At 47.0% G+C, this 18,183-nt stretch overlaps 1 protein-coding gene across 3 annotated transcripts; it reads left to right on the top strand.

Annotated features, from left to right (window-relative positions):
- Nucleotides 1-435: 435 nt before the first annotated feature.
- Nucleotides 436-16,672, top strand: LOC135815084 (uncharacterized). 3 transcript variants are annotated; one of them, XM_065328318.1, is made up of 15 exons: nucleotides 436-895; nucleotides 4,568-4,825; nucleotides 7,355-7,579; nucleotides 8,095-8,271; nucleotides 9,020-9,235; nucleotides 9,503-9,703; nucleotides 9,952-10,149; nucleotides 10,651-10,962; nucleotides 11,290-11,499; nucleotides 11,716-12,021; nucleotides 12,468-12,586; nucleotides 12,820-13,012; nucleotides 13,780-13,873; nucleotides 14,458-14,698; nucleotides 15,864-16,672. In XM_065328318.1, the coding sequence occupies exons 2-15, from the start codon at nucleotides 4,621-4,623 to the stop codon at nucleotides 15,963-15,965; spliced, it is 2,799 nt and encodes a 932-aa protein (XP_065184390.1). In that variant the 5' UTR covers nucleotides 436-895; nucleotides 4,568-4,620; the 3' UTR covers nucleotides 15,966-16,672. The 3 variants fall into 3 exon arrangements, with proteins under 3 accessions (XP_065184390.1, XP_065184392.1, XP_065184391.1); XM_065328320.1 differs by lacking the exon at nucleotides 436-895 and adding an exon at nucleotides 1,993-2,011; XM_065328319.1 differs by lacking the exon at nucleotides 436-895 and adding an exon at nucleotides 2,312-2,331.
- The last annotated feature ends 1,511 nt before the right edge of the window (nucleotides 16,673-18,183 follow it).

Below are 18,183 nucleotides of genomic sequence, written 5' to 3'. Positions count from 1 at the left end.
GTTTTCTGCTTCTCATTGTCACCTGCTGGACTGAGATTTGCATGCACTGAGTTGCCCCCAGACTCGGCCTGAGAGTGCATGGGGACAATACAAACATGCGCTCTTCGAAGATGAGTTGCACTGATAAAATACAAACAAAACAAATAGCCAAGACATGGTGGTGTCACGTACACTGTACTTAAAACTTGCCCTCTGCTAGTACTAGAACTGGAAGGTGGACCGATGAGACAGAGTGAGGATGTCGCTCCGGAGCATGTTGTCACGTGGTCGCCTGTCGTCGTGCGGACGCATACCAGTCTGCAACTGGCAGATCGGCTAGACCGCGCAAGTCAGGAGCTGCAGCAGACAGTAAGGCAGAACCTTTCTGTAGCCCGCCTCATACCAGCGCTTCACGCTTCTCCGCACTATTCCGGCGGCTTTGATATGCCCGCCGCCAACGTCTAAAGCCAACGTCTTGTCCATGTATATGCTAGGGTAGTGTCATCGCAGTGCATGCGTGATCTGCCAATATCATTCCATGGAGTGTGAACGGCATAGTGTGTCCAAGGATAAATTGACTTCTACCACAGAACAGTTCGTTCATTTCCTCAATGGACTTTTACAGAGGCGCGATCACTGCACAATAGAAGGCGAAATTGAAGCCGTTACAAGTTACAGCACAGTATACGCACGGCATTGTGTGATTTCCTTGCCAGTCGACAGAAATGATAGGAACAGATCGAAAGTTCGTGAGCTGCGAACGACGCTGACCGTTTGGAGTGGCGTGGCGTCGCGTGCCAAACCTGCGAGTACCCGATACGTTGCAACCGAGCAATGCGCTCCGATCGTCCGGACACACGGACAGAAAGAAGGACGAAAAGCCGAACCAAGAAGTGCTGGAGAGATCATTCCACAGGTAAGCTAGTTCGCAGCCGAGTTGATAGAAGTAAAGAAATGATAGGAAACAAAGACATGGAATACGGAGGTAGAACAGAGTTGCTTGGGTACCACTGCTACTTCCTCGCTGTCATCATGATCGTGCGAACTGTTATCCATATGGAGAATAACCAGTCAGATCTCGTGGACATGAAAATATTGCAATGTTTTACACGCAGCCTGCATGCCATCCGAAGCTGCAAGCTCCCACCTTGCTTGAACAAGGTTGAACGTCTGCCCGTCCAGGCGGGGAATTCACCAGATCTAAAAATCGGGATGAGTAAGACGAATCAGCGATGTGGACCAAAGCTTACCACCACCCATTTGGGTTATTGCCACTGGCCATCTGTTCACAGGTTGTATGGTGTTTAGGACACATCACACCTTCGCGCATTTAAGAACAGCATCATGTACATGTATTCAGACGCGACTAAATGGGAGGAGGCCCTGGGATTTGATTTGGTTGGACGAGTTCGGAACTCTGCGCGCAGATCGAAGACCACCAAAGTGCGCGCGACTGCCATTCACCCGGGCCTTCAAACTCCGTATCATTCCTATCAACAGTTATTATTTTGACATGCTCCCCTGCGCCGGTATGAATGCAACGTGACTATCAGTCCTGAATAATTACTTCGTTTATCGCATTCTTGATGAAACGGTTCGGAATTCCATCGGCTCGAGAGCGCCTCCAGTCTGTGAAAGTTACTTCTAAATTAAGGGTCACTGCATCGCAATTCTCAAGCCAACATTCCGTTCCCTCACTGCAGTTCAGAGGCTGACTGTGAGGTCAAAGCATGATTGTGTCTGGATCTGGAGGAAATATCGCTGCGAGCGTCTTGATGCGCGATTTTCCCGTCAGTCCCTGCGGAGTACACTAGCTCCCGGGGTTCTGGAACGTGGGAAACTGAAACGCTGATTATACAGTCATGTAGATCTTCTACAGTCAGTCCTCGTAGACCTTGAGCAGAACAGCGTCGTAGACCTACTTACAGTACTATTAGGATAAAAGATGATTTTTGAATCTTGACATGAATGAACGAATCATGGCAATGCTATGACTCTAACACACTACACTGGTCTGTGATGCATATCGATGGTGAGTGCCTGCGTTCCGCGATTTCCAGTTGCTCTCTTTAACTTGCCTTCATACTGGACCATAGGCTATTAGTCATGATGATCGTCTGTATCCAAGATGGACGCCAGAGTGCCCACATATGGCCATGTCAGTTTTAGCGTGTTACTTTCGCACCGCCAGGAATAGTTTATACCGAGCAGCACTCAGTTAGCATGCGCATAGTCTGTGGTACAGACATGCATTTGGCCATGTGATGTACCAAGATGACGTCACGTTGATTCCAGTTCTTCCTTCTTAATAAGTTCCAACGTCAAGTGAACACAATTTGTCTACTGATCAAGGTACGTGACAGTCATGTACATGCGCCAGGGTTACTCAATCTCCAGGGCTCCAGGGCTCCAGGGTCAATCTCCAGCGTTTCTGTACTCCTGATCTTGCCCTGTTGCTGGTATCGGCGATGAGTTCCTTTTCCAACGAGTCCTCGTGTCCTCGTGATTCGAACTCTACCATAGTACAATCGTAGGATAGGAAGGGCCAGGCTCCCCAATTTTTGTTCATCTTTCGGCATGATCGTTCTATCTCCTCTAGTCACGTTGCAAATCAGTCCCAATATCTTCTCAGCTCTTTCTCGTGATGCAAACCAATGCATGGAATCTGGGCGAAGCTCGTTTAACTGGTACGATACACGCACCTATTCTTTTAACCGCCAGCATTTGCGTACTATCCGCCAGAGGCTTGCTGATGGGTTTATTATTGCTATATAACAAGGTCAGAGGCAGAGTACAAATCATAATAATTATGTACTCGTGTAACGCCAGCCTCGGTTCGTCAGGTGCCAAAAGGATGTTAATGACAGCACTCTGCTAGTACGCCATACAAGTCATTTGCCCGTTAAATAGGTTTTGTGTTACTGTGCCGGTACGACAATGATAATACCGATCATACCGATCCCAACACTCAGGAATATTCGTAACGTATCCGTCAGCCATCGTGATCAGTCAGGGCCAAGCAGGCAGAATGCACGTCCATCTGACTACCTCAAAAAATGTCGGAATCCGATGTAGCCGAACAGGACTTTTCCTGCCCGAAATGACGTGGCTATGAAGCACCCGTGGCTGCCATTCTGTAGGCAAATGCATTCCATTCCCTACGAATTTCTCGTGCATTGTCCACTCGTTATTCAGTCTTCATTCGTGCCTAGTCCGTGAGTCATAGTAGAAATAGCAACAAAGGGGATGTACGATGTGGTCTTGTTTGACATGCATGTGCATGGCGAGGTCTGTGCATCCTCTGATCTTGATCCTCGGTCTAGAGGCTTATAATATTGAATAATTATCATACTAAAAAAAAACAGCACTAGTATAGTAGAAACACAAAACATGTCCTGCCGAAGAGGATGTGTGTGTGTGTGTGTGTGTGTGTGTGTGTGTGTGTGTGTGTGTGTGTGTGTGTGTGTGTGTGTGTGTGTGTGTGTGTGTGTGTGTGTGTGTGTGTATGATCCGCACAAGTGTGTGAACGAGAGGCGTGCACGAAATCCTGCGCGCAGCAAGCGACAGTCTGCAGACCCTGTGAACTTCCATTCTACGCACATCCGAACGCAGTGGGGTGGAGAGATAAATTTAGATTGCTGAACAATTGGAAAGTTATGGGACCTGCGAAGGTGCGGCAGACGATGTCACTGTACACGCATAACTGTGCGTTGAGTGAACCGCCATGTTGAAAGTGGTAAGTGCCGTTGTCGAGATGCTATCCTCGTTGGGAAAATTTGTGCAGTTACAGCACTCGCCTGGCAATTAGTCACTGGACGACAAACATGGCTGGTTGGGCGATGCCGCAATGCATCATCATGTCGGTTAAAATTCTTGTGCTTGGGCGAGAAATCGAGATGAAATGACAATAACGTGCTCCGTTGCTTCTCAGCAGCACTTTGCACCGTATTCGGCTACTAGTAATATGTAATTGCTATTCCTCCACATGCTGAGACTTCAACAGAATTACACTAGCAGCCCTACAGATTCTGGCCTACCGTCAGATCAAAAGTCTTTTTCCCCTTGGCAGGCTGATTGTTAGGGACCGTCGTCACTAAAGCGTGGATGTAATTCATTTCCAGTTCAGTTGGTAACACGAGCCATAGGGACACGTGTGTCTTTTCGAGAGGTCCGTTCCAAGTCAAGTGCGGCCCCTTCAGGGAAGGTTTGCCCACAAAACTGCGTATCGCTGCATGTTGCCAGTGAGCTAGTTGACAACACTGAAGAGGGTCTGAAGTGCTGGAAAGCACCGCGGTAAGTGCTAACCTCCGACTAGATCCCATCTTGTGCACGGGTACAGTGTACTGGGCCATGGGGTACATCGCGCTAATGTTCGTAGTGATGCTATGGCCGTGCACCAAGAGGCAAGACCTCTCTAAAACGATAGCATCGAATTTATGCACCGTCCGTCTAGTCTATGGAGTGCTGCACTCTCCTTCTCACCTCTGCCAAGTAGTTGTCTAATCACCTTTGAGAAAGTGCGCCCAATATGAAAAATAATTGTATGGTTGTGCTGTGTGTTCGTTTCGGTGGGCAATTTGCTGTGCAGGCGCTTGCGTCTTGGTGGTGTCCGACTGTCGACTGTCTCCTTAGCCCCGTCTCATGATGGCACCTCCAGCTAGCGTGTGCAGACAACGCTGCTGCTGCTGCAGTGGAATACAGACGAGGTTGTGCAGAAGAACACGGTCACTGCAGAGATCAGCACGACATGTCGGACGAAGTCTATTCTATGCGACTATCTACCTGTTGCTGCTGCTATTGTCTCTGCCGGTATCCAGAGGACAAGTTCGGGATTGCTCCACAATGCGTAAGAGAGAGACACTACAGTAGATCGTTTCATCAGAAATGTTCGCTCAGTTAAATGTTTTTAAAGTTTTCCTATTGTCTGGGGGCGAATGTTGAAGTGCCTTGACGATAGATCTTGTTTCTACTCCGTCGAGCGTCCGGTGGTAAATCCTGCGGTTGTACAGTCATGTCTGCCTGGGTCACGAGCGCCTGCAGCCTGTGAGCTGTGGTCATGCGGGAGGATGTGTGTAATGACAGCCCCACTGCAGCACTTTTAACTGCATGATCATAGCACCTGGTAGCAGCATGCAACAGGTGGCATTCGACCACTATCGGGACTGCTCACTGGGATTACAGCAGTACCGAAGTCGGCGAAGATCTACCCGGGGCAACAAAATTCGTCCCATTGCGACTAGCACATGTACTAGTAGTACGTAGTTGTGAGTCCTGGAGAGCAAGAACCTTCCTCACACTGGCTGCGCTGATGCACATTCTCTTTTGTGACTTTAATTTTAATGATGGATAATGCATTGCTGCATTTAATGTGGTACAGCTAGTGATGGAAGGGACAGGCTTACAACCTACACAAGTGTAGTCACAGCTCAACTATAACATTACAAGAGCAGTAATGAATTCCAATGGCACTTGTGTTCGATGTGGCAACTTGGCAAGCATCCTGTACATACTATAACACTACATGAACAGTTCAACTGCTACTTCAACTGCTACTCCTTCATAATCTACCCCGCCATGGGCCTAACAATAATAATTATATTCCTTGACCAGTAGCTAGGATGGGGGGGGGGATCTTCACGATGAAGTCGCAACGTCTAGGACAGTGCGACGATGACAGCATTGGAGAAATACTATTGTGCCTAGCTACACAATGTAGCAGTAGCAGCGAGCAGGAGGTGGTCTGGTCTCACTAACTCTCACCTGAACTGGGCTCAAAACTGATAAGGACGACGTTGAAGAAATTGGAACATTGCAATTTCATGCTTCCGTGATGCCTCAGAGAGTGAGTGTGCAGTGCTGCTAGCGCTAGTAGCGACGTCGTTTAATGAGCAGAATGGGAAACTACTCACGGATCGTGTGCATGACATTGCTGTTTGAGCGATAAACAATGGGATTCCATCACTGTTCCAGTGTTCCACTGTTCCAGTGTGACTCAGTTGCGTAGCACCAGTGGCATGCTCCCTATTGTGATTTGTAGTGCCGGCTTGCTGACGTGCGTGCCACATACTGTGACATAGGTCTACTTGGGGTATGCATTGTAGCCGTAACTCAATTTACATGTACAGGACCGACGGTACGCCAGGTACACAGGTAATTACATCTCGCAAGTATTAGCGGTGGACTCCCCACTCCCCTGCATTCAGCATTGTATCAGTACACGAAAGCCTTGGGCTTGGCACCGGTACGATAATGAGGTACAGGTGAGCAAGGCAATATGAGCATTGCTGCCCTGCGCAGCACCGCTAGCCGCTATTATTGATCACAGTTCACTGAACTTCTAGTGCTTAGACCGTCGTTCGCATCCCGCCTACCGCCGGTATACTATCTACCGGTGCTTGCACCGATGACTAAACGTGGAGAGGAGAGTTTTGTCACACTGGATACGGATTACAGACTGTCCAACCGTCCTGCTTTGGACCAAAACATTTGTGCACATTTACATGGGAGACAATTGCCTTTTTATACCGGTAGATGTCCTGCTTTGGAACGGTGGCAAGGTTGGACAGACTGGGACTAAAACTTCCTTTTTTTTGTACGTGTAGTAGTAAGAGGAGCCAAGAAAAGAGCATTACAGTCATGTGGATCTACATTCTAAATACAGACTTATGCATTCGTGGAGGAACTAACTAAAGTCTAAACGCGCGATGATACTGATAGGATCAGAATGGAAGCCGCAGGTGTGACCATGGTGACAGCGTTTCATAAGTACATGTAGTCACGTGAACTGCTTACTATTTTTGTAATGCATAATCTTCACGGATCGCATTTGATCTCCTTGGCGTAATCATGGTAATGTCCTCCGAGTCCGGCTCCTCCCATCATCCCATTGCTCAAGCATATCCAGCTTCATGGCATGCGTTAGCCTAGGCTAGCCTATGCCTATGGCCCAGTATGGGCGGGCCGGCCTACATCCCGCACAATGACGTAGGTACTGGTTCCTTACCTGGCATTTCGAGCAAAGCAGCCGCTAGTAGATCTACAAGTAGTAGACCTACTAGTACTAGTAGTAGTACTGTTGTGGACATGGAAATCCGGTCCTAGCGGCCCCAGGGTGCTGGCCATGCAGCCGTGGATAAGCGGTACACACACATGCATTTTATGCGCTGCAGCGCGCTAGTCGCATCGGATCAACAAGTGCCCCTGCACGCACGCGCTGAGGGCTTCGGCCCCGGTCAATCGACCGGATTTCCATGTCCACGACAGTAGTATTCACGTGTAGACTACGCGTGGCATGCAGTCGTTTCTCTGAAAACTAACTATTTGCGGGTTGGTGTTTTTTTCTGTGCTTCTGCATTTGCGTTTTTGGTGCACTCAGCTGGAGGCATATTGCTGCGGGCGTTGACGAAACATAGCGAAGCAACGTGCAAAGCTGAGCATCAACGACTATCAGGCCTTGGTCAGATATCCGGCTTGGGCTGTGCTGACATAAAGACACGGAAATGCTGTCGGTCGTCGGACTGTGGCGATGTAGGTCATGTGTGCGACTGTGCAAGCAACTGTGGAGTACGGACATGCTTCCTGGATACGACGCAAGCGTTAGGTGAGCTGGAGTACTGTTTGAACTGTGCTGCGGGGACATTATCACTTGAACTGTGCTGCGGGGACATTATCACTTTTTTCAAATTAGATGTGCACATGATTATTTTAAAACTGGTTTGAGGGAAAGAGACATGATTATTGATAATAATTATAGCCATGAGATAATTTATGGGTAAAGTGTGTTGCAGGGGGAGGGGGTCAATCATAACTAAACTTGTTCGTTTTGTGAAAATTATGGATAATGCCGGAATAATTCCGGATGGCCCCTAAGGCATGATGAAAAATATGCAGTTCTGACCCCGGAAAAGCCAGTGCAACCCACTTCACACGAACTCGCGTAAGACGAATAGTGGGCTAATGTTATAAGAAATTCAAACTGGAACACAATCATGTCTTTTGCAGGACACGTTTTGCCATCAACCAAACCCGTGTTCTGAAAGTGTGTTTCACTGTACGGCAACTGGTGCTACTGATAACAGTTCATTTCTGCGTCGCGCTATGTTGTCTATTTCTCAGGACGTGGCAGGCACTGCAAGCAGCTATTGCCGCCGGCGCACGGTCGTATTGTTGTGACCGGTCATCCTGGCGAGGTTCGGGTGACGTGCAACTCCGGCCATCAGCTCTCTGGTCCCTCGGTGCTGCATTGTGATGGCAGTACTCAGAAGTGGTCACACGACATGCCAACTTGCAATGGTAAGACTTAGAAAGGCCCTGTTGCATGTTGCATTCTAGGAGCTGCCCTTACTAAGGACATATTTCACGGCCAGTGTTTGTAGCTTGCACAATGCGAGAATGATACCAAGTGAATTGCCACTTCATCCAAATTCCACCATGCTGTGGAGTACGGACATGCTTCCTGGAACTTTCCCCTCTTCTTGATCAATTACTGAAGTAGGCCATTTTTGTCTTGCAAGGACTTCACTCAACGTAACCACCTTACTCAATGGTCCATCATCTGCGAAAAACATCCTTCCAGTCTTCATCAAATTTTCAGGCTTGGCCCATTAGCATGCAATGTACTACCCGAAGTACTGAATTTACTTCTTTTGTACTCTATAATCTAATGTATCTTCTACCTCTTCTCCCTTACGAACATACTTTCTCATTTTCCATACTTACTTAGGAGACTCCCTTCGATAGGCATCTATTTGCCTCTGGAGGATCCGTGAAATAAAAATCAATCAAAAAACCAATCAATAATCAGGAATTTTCGGTACGGAAAAGGAGGTTTTTTTGCAGCAAAGAGACAGTTGAGTATGTATTGAAAGTTGACTTGAAGCTGGGTAATAGGCTGATTCTAGTCACGTCGCAATGGATTGTCGTGCATCTGGTGACATTAGAACAGTCAATGTAACGTATTGGCAGTACAGCCACCTCGATCCCTTTATTTGCTAGAGTCTCCACTATTTTGTTCACTGTGTGCTCACTGTTCACACGGCAGAACTCCTTTGTGAAATCCCACGGCTCAAGGCTAACATGTACTTCAAGGCCGGGACAGAAATCCGATCGTACGCACGGGGAGAGCAGGTGAAAGTCGTGTGTGACGATGGCTACCTCATGGTGAGCAAGAAGAATGGCTCCAAACTCAAGAAGGGCCGCTACATCAAGTGCAAGCGCAATCGCAATTGGCAGTACCTGAAGAAGCTCAGCTGCAAGCGTAAGAACCTGCCCTTTTCTCTCTCATCCGTGCTGTGAATTTATTTGTTGAGGCTGGAATAGTGGTGGCTGGATAGTGCTTCAAGATATTCTTTTTAATAATCACACATGCTCATGTGCATTTTGCTTTGCAGCAGAACCCCCGACATTACAACAAGGGATTCGTTTCACAGTAGGGTTTGCCAATTGTTCACAATTAAGAACCTATACTGTCTCAAATGTTCAAGTATCACTATGTTTTGTTGCTGTGTTTGCTTTCCGTTGTTAGCTGACAGCACGAATGTTCCGCCGCCTACCTGCTGTCCTCTGCCGGCTGCGCCACTGCACGGCAGCCGTCAGATTGGAAACACGTTCTGCGAAGGTGACGTTGCCCAGTTCTACTGCAAGGAGTGCTACAGACTGGTCGGACAGAGTGCTCACAGCTGTATCAACCCGGCCAACTACACGGCACCAAATGTCAGATGCGAAGGTGAGTCTTGAAACACAATAGGAATGGCCGCCACAGTAGGCTACTCTCTTTGATATATTTGGGTAGGACAACTCAGTGGTACCCTGCAGTCACATGCTACTTTTTATTTTATAACATAGTTTCAAAACCGTCAGTGCTGGAGCTAAAATTCCCTGGTTCTTACCTTGCAAACATTCATGACCTGTTGATTAATGAGAAAGCTAAAACTTTGTTTTCTCTTTGTGTGTGCGTGTGTGTGTGTGTTTTAGCAATCACTTGTCGTCGTCCAGAGCTGCCATTGGGTTTCTCCATCATAGGCGATGCTCGCTCAACGTATACCTGTGGCGAAGGGCTGCCAGTGGGCTGCACTGGATCCTCCCCAACGGTGGCACCAAAGGGAAACTTCTTCTGTGATTCGACGGGAAGCTGGCGTGGACTTGATAGTCTGCGTGCATACATGTGTAAAAGTATGTCACATGACAGATTTCCATGTTCAATGTTAACTGTCTACATCAGTACAGTGCAGTGTCGTATTGTTAGATGCTGTGGGACCAGATAATATAATTATTACTTCAAGTATGTCTTTCCTGATTACCGGACATGATTTCCGAATTTTCCTGATTACCAAATGCATTTACAACCTGATTCGGAACAAGTTGGGATGGAACACATATGCCTTGATTGCGGAGGCTTCCGTTGTTTAGAGGAGAGGTTCTCCCGTATGTATTTGATTGAAGTACATGTAACACAACTACTAGTAGTGGTACTCATGACCATTGTAAGCACACACGGATATACATGGTCACCGCCATAGTGCTCGATGCACAACATGTGGAGCCGTACACACACACTGGGGACAGAATGAAGTAAGTTTTATAACAAAGTTGTTTCACTGCAAATACATGTACATGCGTTACTATTTCTGTTGATGTACTGACCCGTATGGTTTCTTGTATTGCTCCTGTCAGGCGTGCCTGGACCACTTGGCCTGACGATCACCAATAAGACGACAAACACTGTCTCGCTACAGTGGTACCCACCTGCCAGCGACCCGGCAGACGTTTCCTACTACGTCCTCAATCACATACGGGGCAGCGACAGTGCTACCGATCCCGTGGAGAGTATGCAGCACGTCCGCGGCCCGGCAAGTGGGCCGGTGACGGCTCATGTGCGTGCTTTGGAGCCGGACACGCAGTATCTCTTCAACGTCTGGGCCGTGTACATGTCCAAATACAATAGTAGACCAACGGCTTGGAAAAGTGTCAATACTCTCACAATTGGTAAGCCTGACGCAATGAGCAATTATGAGTATTTCAAAAATGATGGCATGGCGATGTGTTACAAATAGCTCCCAACTACGAATATAACCCCTCATCTGCGTTCTTGTGTGGTATCCGTGTGATATTGCATGTATGGCTATTGATTGACGAGATACTTTGGAAGTGTGTTGTGCGTTGTGAGGTATGAAACTCATCCTGTCTTGTTTGGACAAATGAACTGACAGATGAACTGGCGCAGATGGGTTTTTAAACCATCTTTCTTCGATGTTTATTGCTAATGTTGCTAATGTTGAATCTGCTGCTGCTGTTGCTGCTGTTATTGTGCAGTGGTAACTTGTGCCATGCCAGAGCTACCCAATGGCATTGCTGTCCTGGACAAGTCTCAGACAACTTTTCCAAGTGACAGTAGAGTTACACTGCGTTGCTCCGCCAGTTCGCACTCTAACGGCAGTGCTGTTACGCTGTCTCAGTCCATTACTTGTGACGAGAATGGCACATGGCTTGGCATTGATCAACTACGGTCGTACTTCTGTCAAGGTATGATAGTTGTAACCTCTGGGTTTTCCTTCACGGCAAGGTCAATGCGTTCATATATAGCTATACTGTTTAAGCAGTGTCCAGATAGTGTACATAATGTCATTATCAAACTGTATAGATCTATTTTTAGCTACAGGATGATTGTTATGCCTGCACCCTTAAGGGTTTCTTCTGTAACTTATCTTTTATGGTTATGATTCGATTTTCTGTGAACAGCTCCGCCAAGTCCCAAGCGCTTGACCATCACGAACAGGACGGCTGTCAGTATCTCCTTACAGTGGCGACCGCTTCCGCGTTTAACAGCAGACCTCTCTTGGTACACAGTTCAATTCAAACGGGATGCCAGCTCTCGTGTATTGTCAGTCCAGGTGCTGCCAGGGAAGCCGGCAAACGGGACCATTCTGTGGACAGCTGATGGCCTGCAGCCAGGCAGCGTATACCAGTTCCGTGTGTTGTCCGTGTACAACCGCACGTATGAAAGTCGGGCAACGGATTGGTTGCCGGCAGATACTTTGGCACGAGGTAAGTGGTACAGTCTGGGTTAGAGGCTTACAGTAACAGAGTGCTGGTGATATACAGACCCCTGTGCTTCACATCAATAGGTATTGTATGAAAAGCCAGTCAATAATACTAAAGAGTGAAGTCAACCGCAACACAGACAATAGCTTCAGACAATCATGACAGGCATGATACAACACTTCTACATGTCAAGATCTTAAATTATTACTCGACAAATGCTGCACAGGGTATGCTGCTTGGAATGTCCTATCTGGGTATTGGGACAAAGACATTTATGTCCTAGTCGACTTTTCCATTATCAATGTCTTTGTCTCAGTATAATATCAGTCCGGACATTAGAATGTCCGAATTTCCACAGGCCACAACTGCAGCAGGACTTGCAAGTGATAGCACAGTACTTTTAAGGCAGTATTGATTTTCTTCTTCCTTGCTTTGCTCTGTTCTCTCAGAAATCCCAGCACCTTCAGGCCTTATCACTAGATCCGAGTTAGATCGATCACGGAGCACCGCCGTGACACGCGTCTCTTGGTCCCCACCTCTGGACACCACTGGCTTGACCGGCTACAGAGTAAGTGCCCAGGAGACATGGATGAGCGACCTCATTGTTCCACCACATGAGAAACTAAATACTGGTATGATAAAAAGTCCAATTGGAAATGAGGCGATCAATCTAATGCTCAAGGGGAGGAATCTTTCATGCAGCCGCTTACTAGCATCTGCGCTTCGGGCATTCCTGGTTCCAGGATTGAATCAAGCTGATCTAAAGTTGTTGTTTCCACGGTACATGTCTCTCTGCTGCAGGTGTTATACAGTACGATGTCGGCGGTTGCAGCACCATACGTGTCCCATGGCAATATCTCCACAACATCAAGCAGCATAGCGCTGGGCGATCTTCAGCCTTACACCGAGTACACGGTCAGCGTGGCTAGCATTGCAGGCGCAGGTCTTAGTCGACCTGAAACCAAAGTGTTCACGCTCAAGTCGCCGATTCTCCGTAAGTTCAGTTCGCTTGGTAATTGCCTGCCCTGTGTGTTTTTCTGGCCGTATCATATATCCACCATTTCTCAGTGCTTAGATCACATGCATAGTCGAAGTCCCATCCCAACTTACGTTACGACACCTTTCAGTTAAATCGACAGTAGATTAGCCACAACTTGATTTGATTTGGAAATATTCAATCTCTATGCCTCCCATACAGTTGGACCAGAACAACATCCACTCACTGGTGACTTATTATCTCCTCACAACCCATGGCCAGATTAGGATCGAATCATGACAATTATGAACTATGCACGGGGCTCCTGTTGTTTCCAACGGTTAAACACTCTGCAATGCACTGTGCCCTGTGCATACATGTATAGCAATGAATGTAGCTGAGGTTTTGTACTCCGATTACCCAAGTCACAGACACATAATTAATTATGGTGTATTTCCCCACCAGATAGCTAGCTGTTTCGACCTTGCTAGGTCTCATCAGTGAAGCTCTGAGTCATTGGCTGAACAGCAATGAGGTGTAGTGAGCAACATTTTTTTTAAACACATTGTGGCATAGTTCGAAGGGCGATCCTGGGATGTGTCAATCACATGACATGTTTCTCCGTAGGCTGTCTTTCTCTTCAGTCTCCATTCCAGTCGTGATCCGGTTGTCGTGACAGTCACTGTGTGTACTGATGTGTGTAGAATGAGATCACTTGATGCACTAGCTAGTGCTCATCAGTGTCAGAGGTTTTACGCTGGTGTGTGCTGTTTATCTGCTTTCAGGCCCAAGGGCACCACCTGCACCGGTCATTAGAATGAACGGCTCGCAAGTACTGATCTATCTGCATGCATCTCCGGATGTACACCCCTTTGTGTGGTGAGTTTTAGGATCCAATGTCAATGACCATAAGAGCTACGCCCTGGTATACTGGTGATGTTCGTGGGAGGCATCTATTCTGACAGGTCTACGTTTCCCACACCTGGAACCACTAATAAGAACTTGTGGCCCCCCACACAACATAATTGTTTCGTCATTTGGGCATAGTAGTTGAGCAGTTCAAGGCAATCTACAGTTAGAATTGCTTTAGTGCCATCCTTCATTTTTGAAGTACACGCGTAATGCAGTCATGGTGGACTGCAACTCCCTGTCGATTACGCCCTGTTCTCTCAGTTCTGCAGTTAAATCGTTGTGTTGACATGTTGACTATCAAAGCCCTGGCCAGTGAATTCGACCTTATGAGTATGAGTGCGCCGGGCTCTACCCGACCCTAGCACCACACACACACACTATTTAATTCATTCCACTCGAACGCGGTGCTGCTGTATTCATGGGGTTGAATTTCTCTGGCCAGAACTGCAGTTGTCCTAGTATGCTGTGTCTAGAGTTCATTAGTATTATTTCCTCTGTGGCTGACACCATTGTGCTCGGCGTATTCATGTACCTTGCTGAAACTCTGACAGGCGGTACTCGCTGCGTGCCAGGTGTGATGAACGTGACATTGTCAACAGTCTGGAGGACAACGAGTCGACGGGTGACCTGCAGTGCCCCTCGCACGTCGACATCACCATTCACAAGTTCTTTGCTAGCGAGATAGACTCGGCTGAGAATGGTTACCTTCTCATTCGTTTGGACCTTACGCGTGACACTCGCTTTCTTCCCGGCAGACGCTATCGTGTCCAGTTGAGCGCCAGAACAAAAACGGTAAGGACGTGAGACCCTGTCACTGTCACTCATGCCTGTGCTATCTTTGTTTAGGTCAGCAGCCGTCATGACTATATTTACAAAGAGCATTCCACAAGAACTTGTCAAACATGACTGGAAACCTGACATTCCTGCCCCGTGGCATTGTAGAGGAGGGCAAACCATCATTCTTGATCATCTTGATCACGTACACAGTGTCGCTGTGATGTCATCATCCATACACATTTTTCTGGTCAAAATGGATGCGTTCAACAGTACGTTCGGTGCTTTGCAATCATTCGCCCTGTACACCTCCTGTACATGCACATAGCCATGTCAATTGTGCTGGTGGTCTAGTCCTGCCGTAATGTTGGTCCTCCCGTGAACCTACAAGTCACACATGTCAGAATCAGAATCAGAATGATTCAGAGGGCAATCTGTCATAAACAGAGAACCACTGATGCTGCAGGCGATTTGACTAGACAACCAAGTTGGTGAAGAGTGGCCCATATACCGTATTATCTCTAATATAAGCACAGTCTCCAATAATAGCACGTCTCCAATAATAGAACACCTTGGGGTGGCATTCAAAAAATAAAGTGCTCAGTCTCCATTATAAGCACACTGTGTAAATTCATTATCTGTACCGGCGGAAAAAAACCTGAAATGTGTGTGTCTGACATGAATTTGGCATGGCAACATGCCTCTGAAATGAGGTTGAAATAATAATGGAACAGTCTCCAATAAAGGAACGTCTCCATTAATAGCACGGGGTGCAGGTACATTGAAAAAATAGAGGACCGTGCTTATAATAGAGATAATACGGTAGTATAGTATTGGAGTGAATTGTGTCGGTAGCAATGCATTAACCACTCTTTCAAGTCACATGATTGTATAGGTATGTAAGGGGCACAATGTAACCTAGTTGTGATATTATATCAGCAACGTAATTTTAGCCTGTTATGTAGCTACAATTAAGGTTGCACATACCGTTTGCCAGGTACATTCTTGCAAGTACCTACCGATGAGGCTTGGCCAAAAGGCAGATCTTGCAAGGCCATCCAGTATTAGTTTGTGGGACTGTTGTGACTTGTCCACTACTCAATACTACTCATCTGCACTGTGAAACATAGTATATTCTCTCTTGCAAGTCTCAATTCTTGCCTTTGCTGCTCTGCTTTTTCAGAGACAATCAACGTGGAGCTCGAATGGCTACTTCTCGGTCAGCTCTAACGCACATCAGCCAGCCAACAACGCGGCCAATTCACACGGGCTTCATCAACAATAGAGAGATCAAGTTTCACTCACCGTGAACATGGATGGTTGCAGCTGCCTACACATTGCAATACGTCACACAAGTTAGTTGCACGGTTTGTGTCAAGATGCGCTTAACACGAACTTGAACTCGTGCGTCCACGTACCCCTGTCTACACGTTACATAACTGTACGTGATGGCATTCGGTTTCCTGAAACATTGTTGCATGTCTCTGAGTAACACAGAACATGCTGAACAAAAATGCCAGGTGCACAAACGGGTAGAGCATACCGGTAAGTGATGCGTCCCACATGTGTGCTGTGTACTGGAATTATCTTGATATCTTACCTATCTATCCCTAGGCGTATAACCCTCGGGCACCTTTGAGCACATCACTATAATGTTGATTCAAAAGCAGATATGTTTATGACGCCCTATCTGACTATTTGTATAGGCATGACTGATTCTGATGCCGTCGTTCAATATCGCGTAGAGCTATCACTATCTAATTCTGTTGAGACGATGCAGCCTTTCTTGTATTTTGGCCCTGGCCAGCTGCCCTGATTCTGCTGCCATATATCTAGTGATATCAATCTTCAGTAACACTAGTGCAACTGCCACTCCTATACTATCAGCGACTATATCAGGGTGCCTCCAATATTTATGTCATTTACAAAATGGTCTTGAAGTTACATTGCGCCGAGGAGAAAGCGTGCAATAAATTCTCTTTTTGAATTGTACTAGCTGTGTGAGTGAGCCGAAGGTTGCTTTGCCTCCGTACTGAGCACCCAAGACATAAAGTCATATCCTCCAAATTCCCTCTGAAAGTGCATGACTCGGTAATTGAATGTGTATACATGTATCACTTGTCCCAAATTAACCACACTGTCTGATTCCCTTTGTATTAAAAAAGAAGAAAAAGAAAAAAGGGAAGAATGTGACAATAGCCTGCACGAATTGAAATTTCTACCATCAATGTCTATAATTATGGTTTTGGGGGTTTGGTGGGGTTACGGGTTGAATCATGGGCACATGATCTGTAAACACTGTCTTGGTTTCTTGGGCGTATCACAGGACGCACGGGAAAGCTGTGCCCACCTGCCGTGTAGAGACCACAGGCAACCGTGCCAGAGAGAGAGAGAGAGCAAGGCATGATAGAGACTCCGGATACTATAGAGTCATGCTAGTTGGACACTGTTTGTCCGTCACACCCGTCCGGACGGCTTTAACCATTCAAGTTAATGATATTATTAGTACATGTAATGTATTACCCTTTTATTCCACGATGGCGAGAGGCCAATAAGGAAGATTGATAAGTATGATGGTACTGATACTAGTCAGAAACAGCTACAAGTAGATGTAGATGGGAATTAACCCGGGGAGACAATTAACAATGGATGATGAAGAACATGCCGGTACAGCACCAGGTGTGATCGAGATAGTTAATTAAATGCTTGTGACACTTTGGAGATATCAGAAACCAGGACCGGCAGGAGGGTGCGCGGAGCAGAAACATGTACATGTACATGTACTGCTCAAAAGAAGACTGGGCGTCTTGTTGAGCACTCTCGCGATCTCGGTAGGCTGCTTTAGTGCTGCTGCATTACCGCATTATGCATCGCTCCCTACTTGCACCATGGCCGGTAGTTTGGCTTTAGTTAATACTTCTAAAAGGCTCTTAGCTAGCTGTACTGATGAGGCCTAGATGGCCGAAGTAGCTTGCTGTCTACAGCATTGGGGGAGACTGGATGTGTCGGAAAGAGTTTCCACGAGGCCCTAGTTGGTGTTGTGGTGTCGATGGGGAGTGAGGTGTAAAGGGTGAGGGCCCTGTTGTGGGGGAACCTCGGTGCCTATTTTGCGTGTGCGACGGTATGTACTGGGACCAGGGTGTTATGCACTCTGGCATATGCGGATAATGCCGGCAGAAAAATTGGCAGAATTCGGTACTTTTTCTGGTAAGTTTCATGCATGTTTGGTATGTGGATAAAGAAATGGAGCAGAATTCGAGGAATTGCCCGCCATAAGGTTTGTATGGTTCTGCCAATTTCACTGCTTTTCGAGCAGAATCTGCCACCTTTTCGAGCATTATCCGCACACCCCTACTCTTGGCTCCGCGGCCAGATGCTCTTGAGTCTTGATACAGTACCACTTAATCATTTTAGCCCCCTCCCCCAACACGACCGTACCACGGTCAGGAGTGAAAAGAATTTGTCTCATCCAGTCCACAACGTTCCTGTGTCAACCGTTTGGC

This window comes from Sycon ciliatum, chromosome 4 (genome assembly GCF_964019385.1).
Source record: "Sycon ciliatum chromosome 4, ocSycCili1.1, whole genome shotgun sequence".
Taxonomy (NCBI): Eukaryota; Metazoa; Porifera; class Calcarea; order Leucosolenida; family Sycettidae; genus Sycon; species Sycon ciliatum.
The sequence above is the reverse complement of the archived record's forward strand: the minus strand, read 5'-3'. Positions and strand labels throughout refer to the sequence as shown.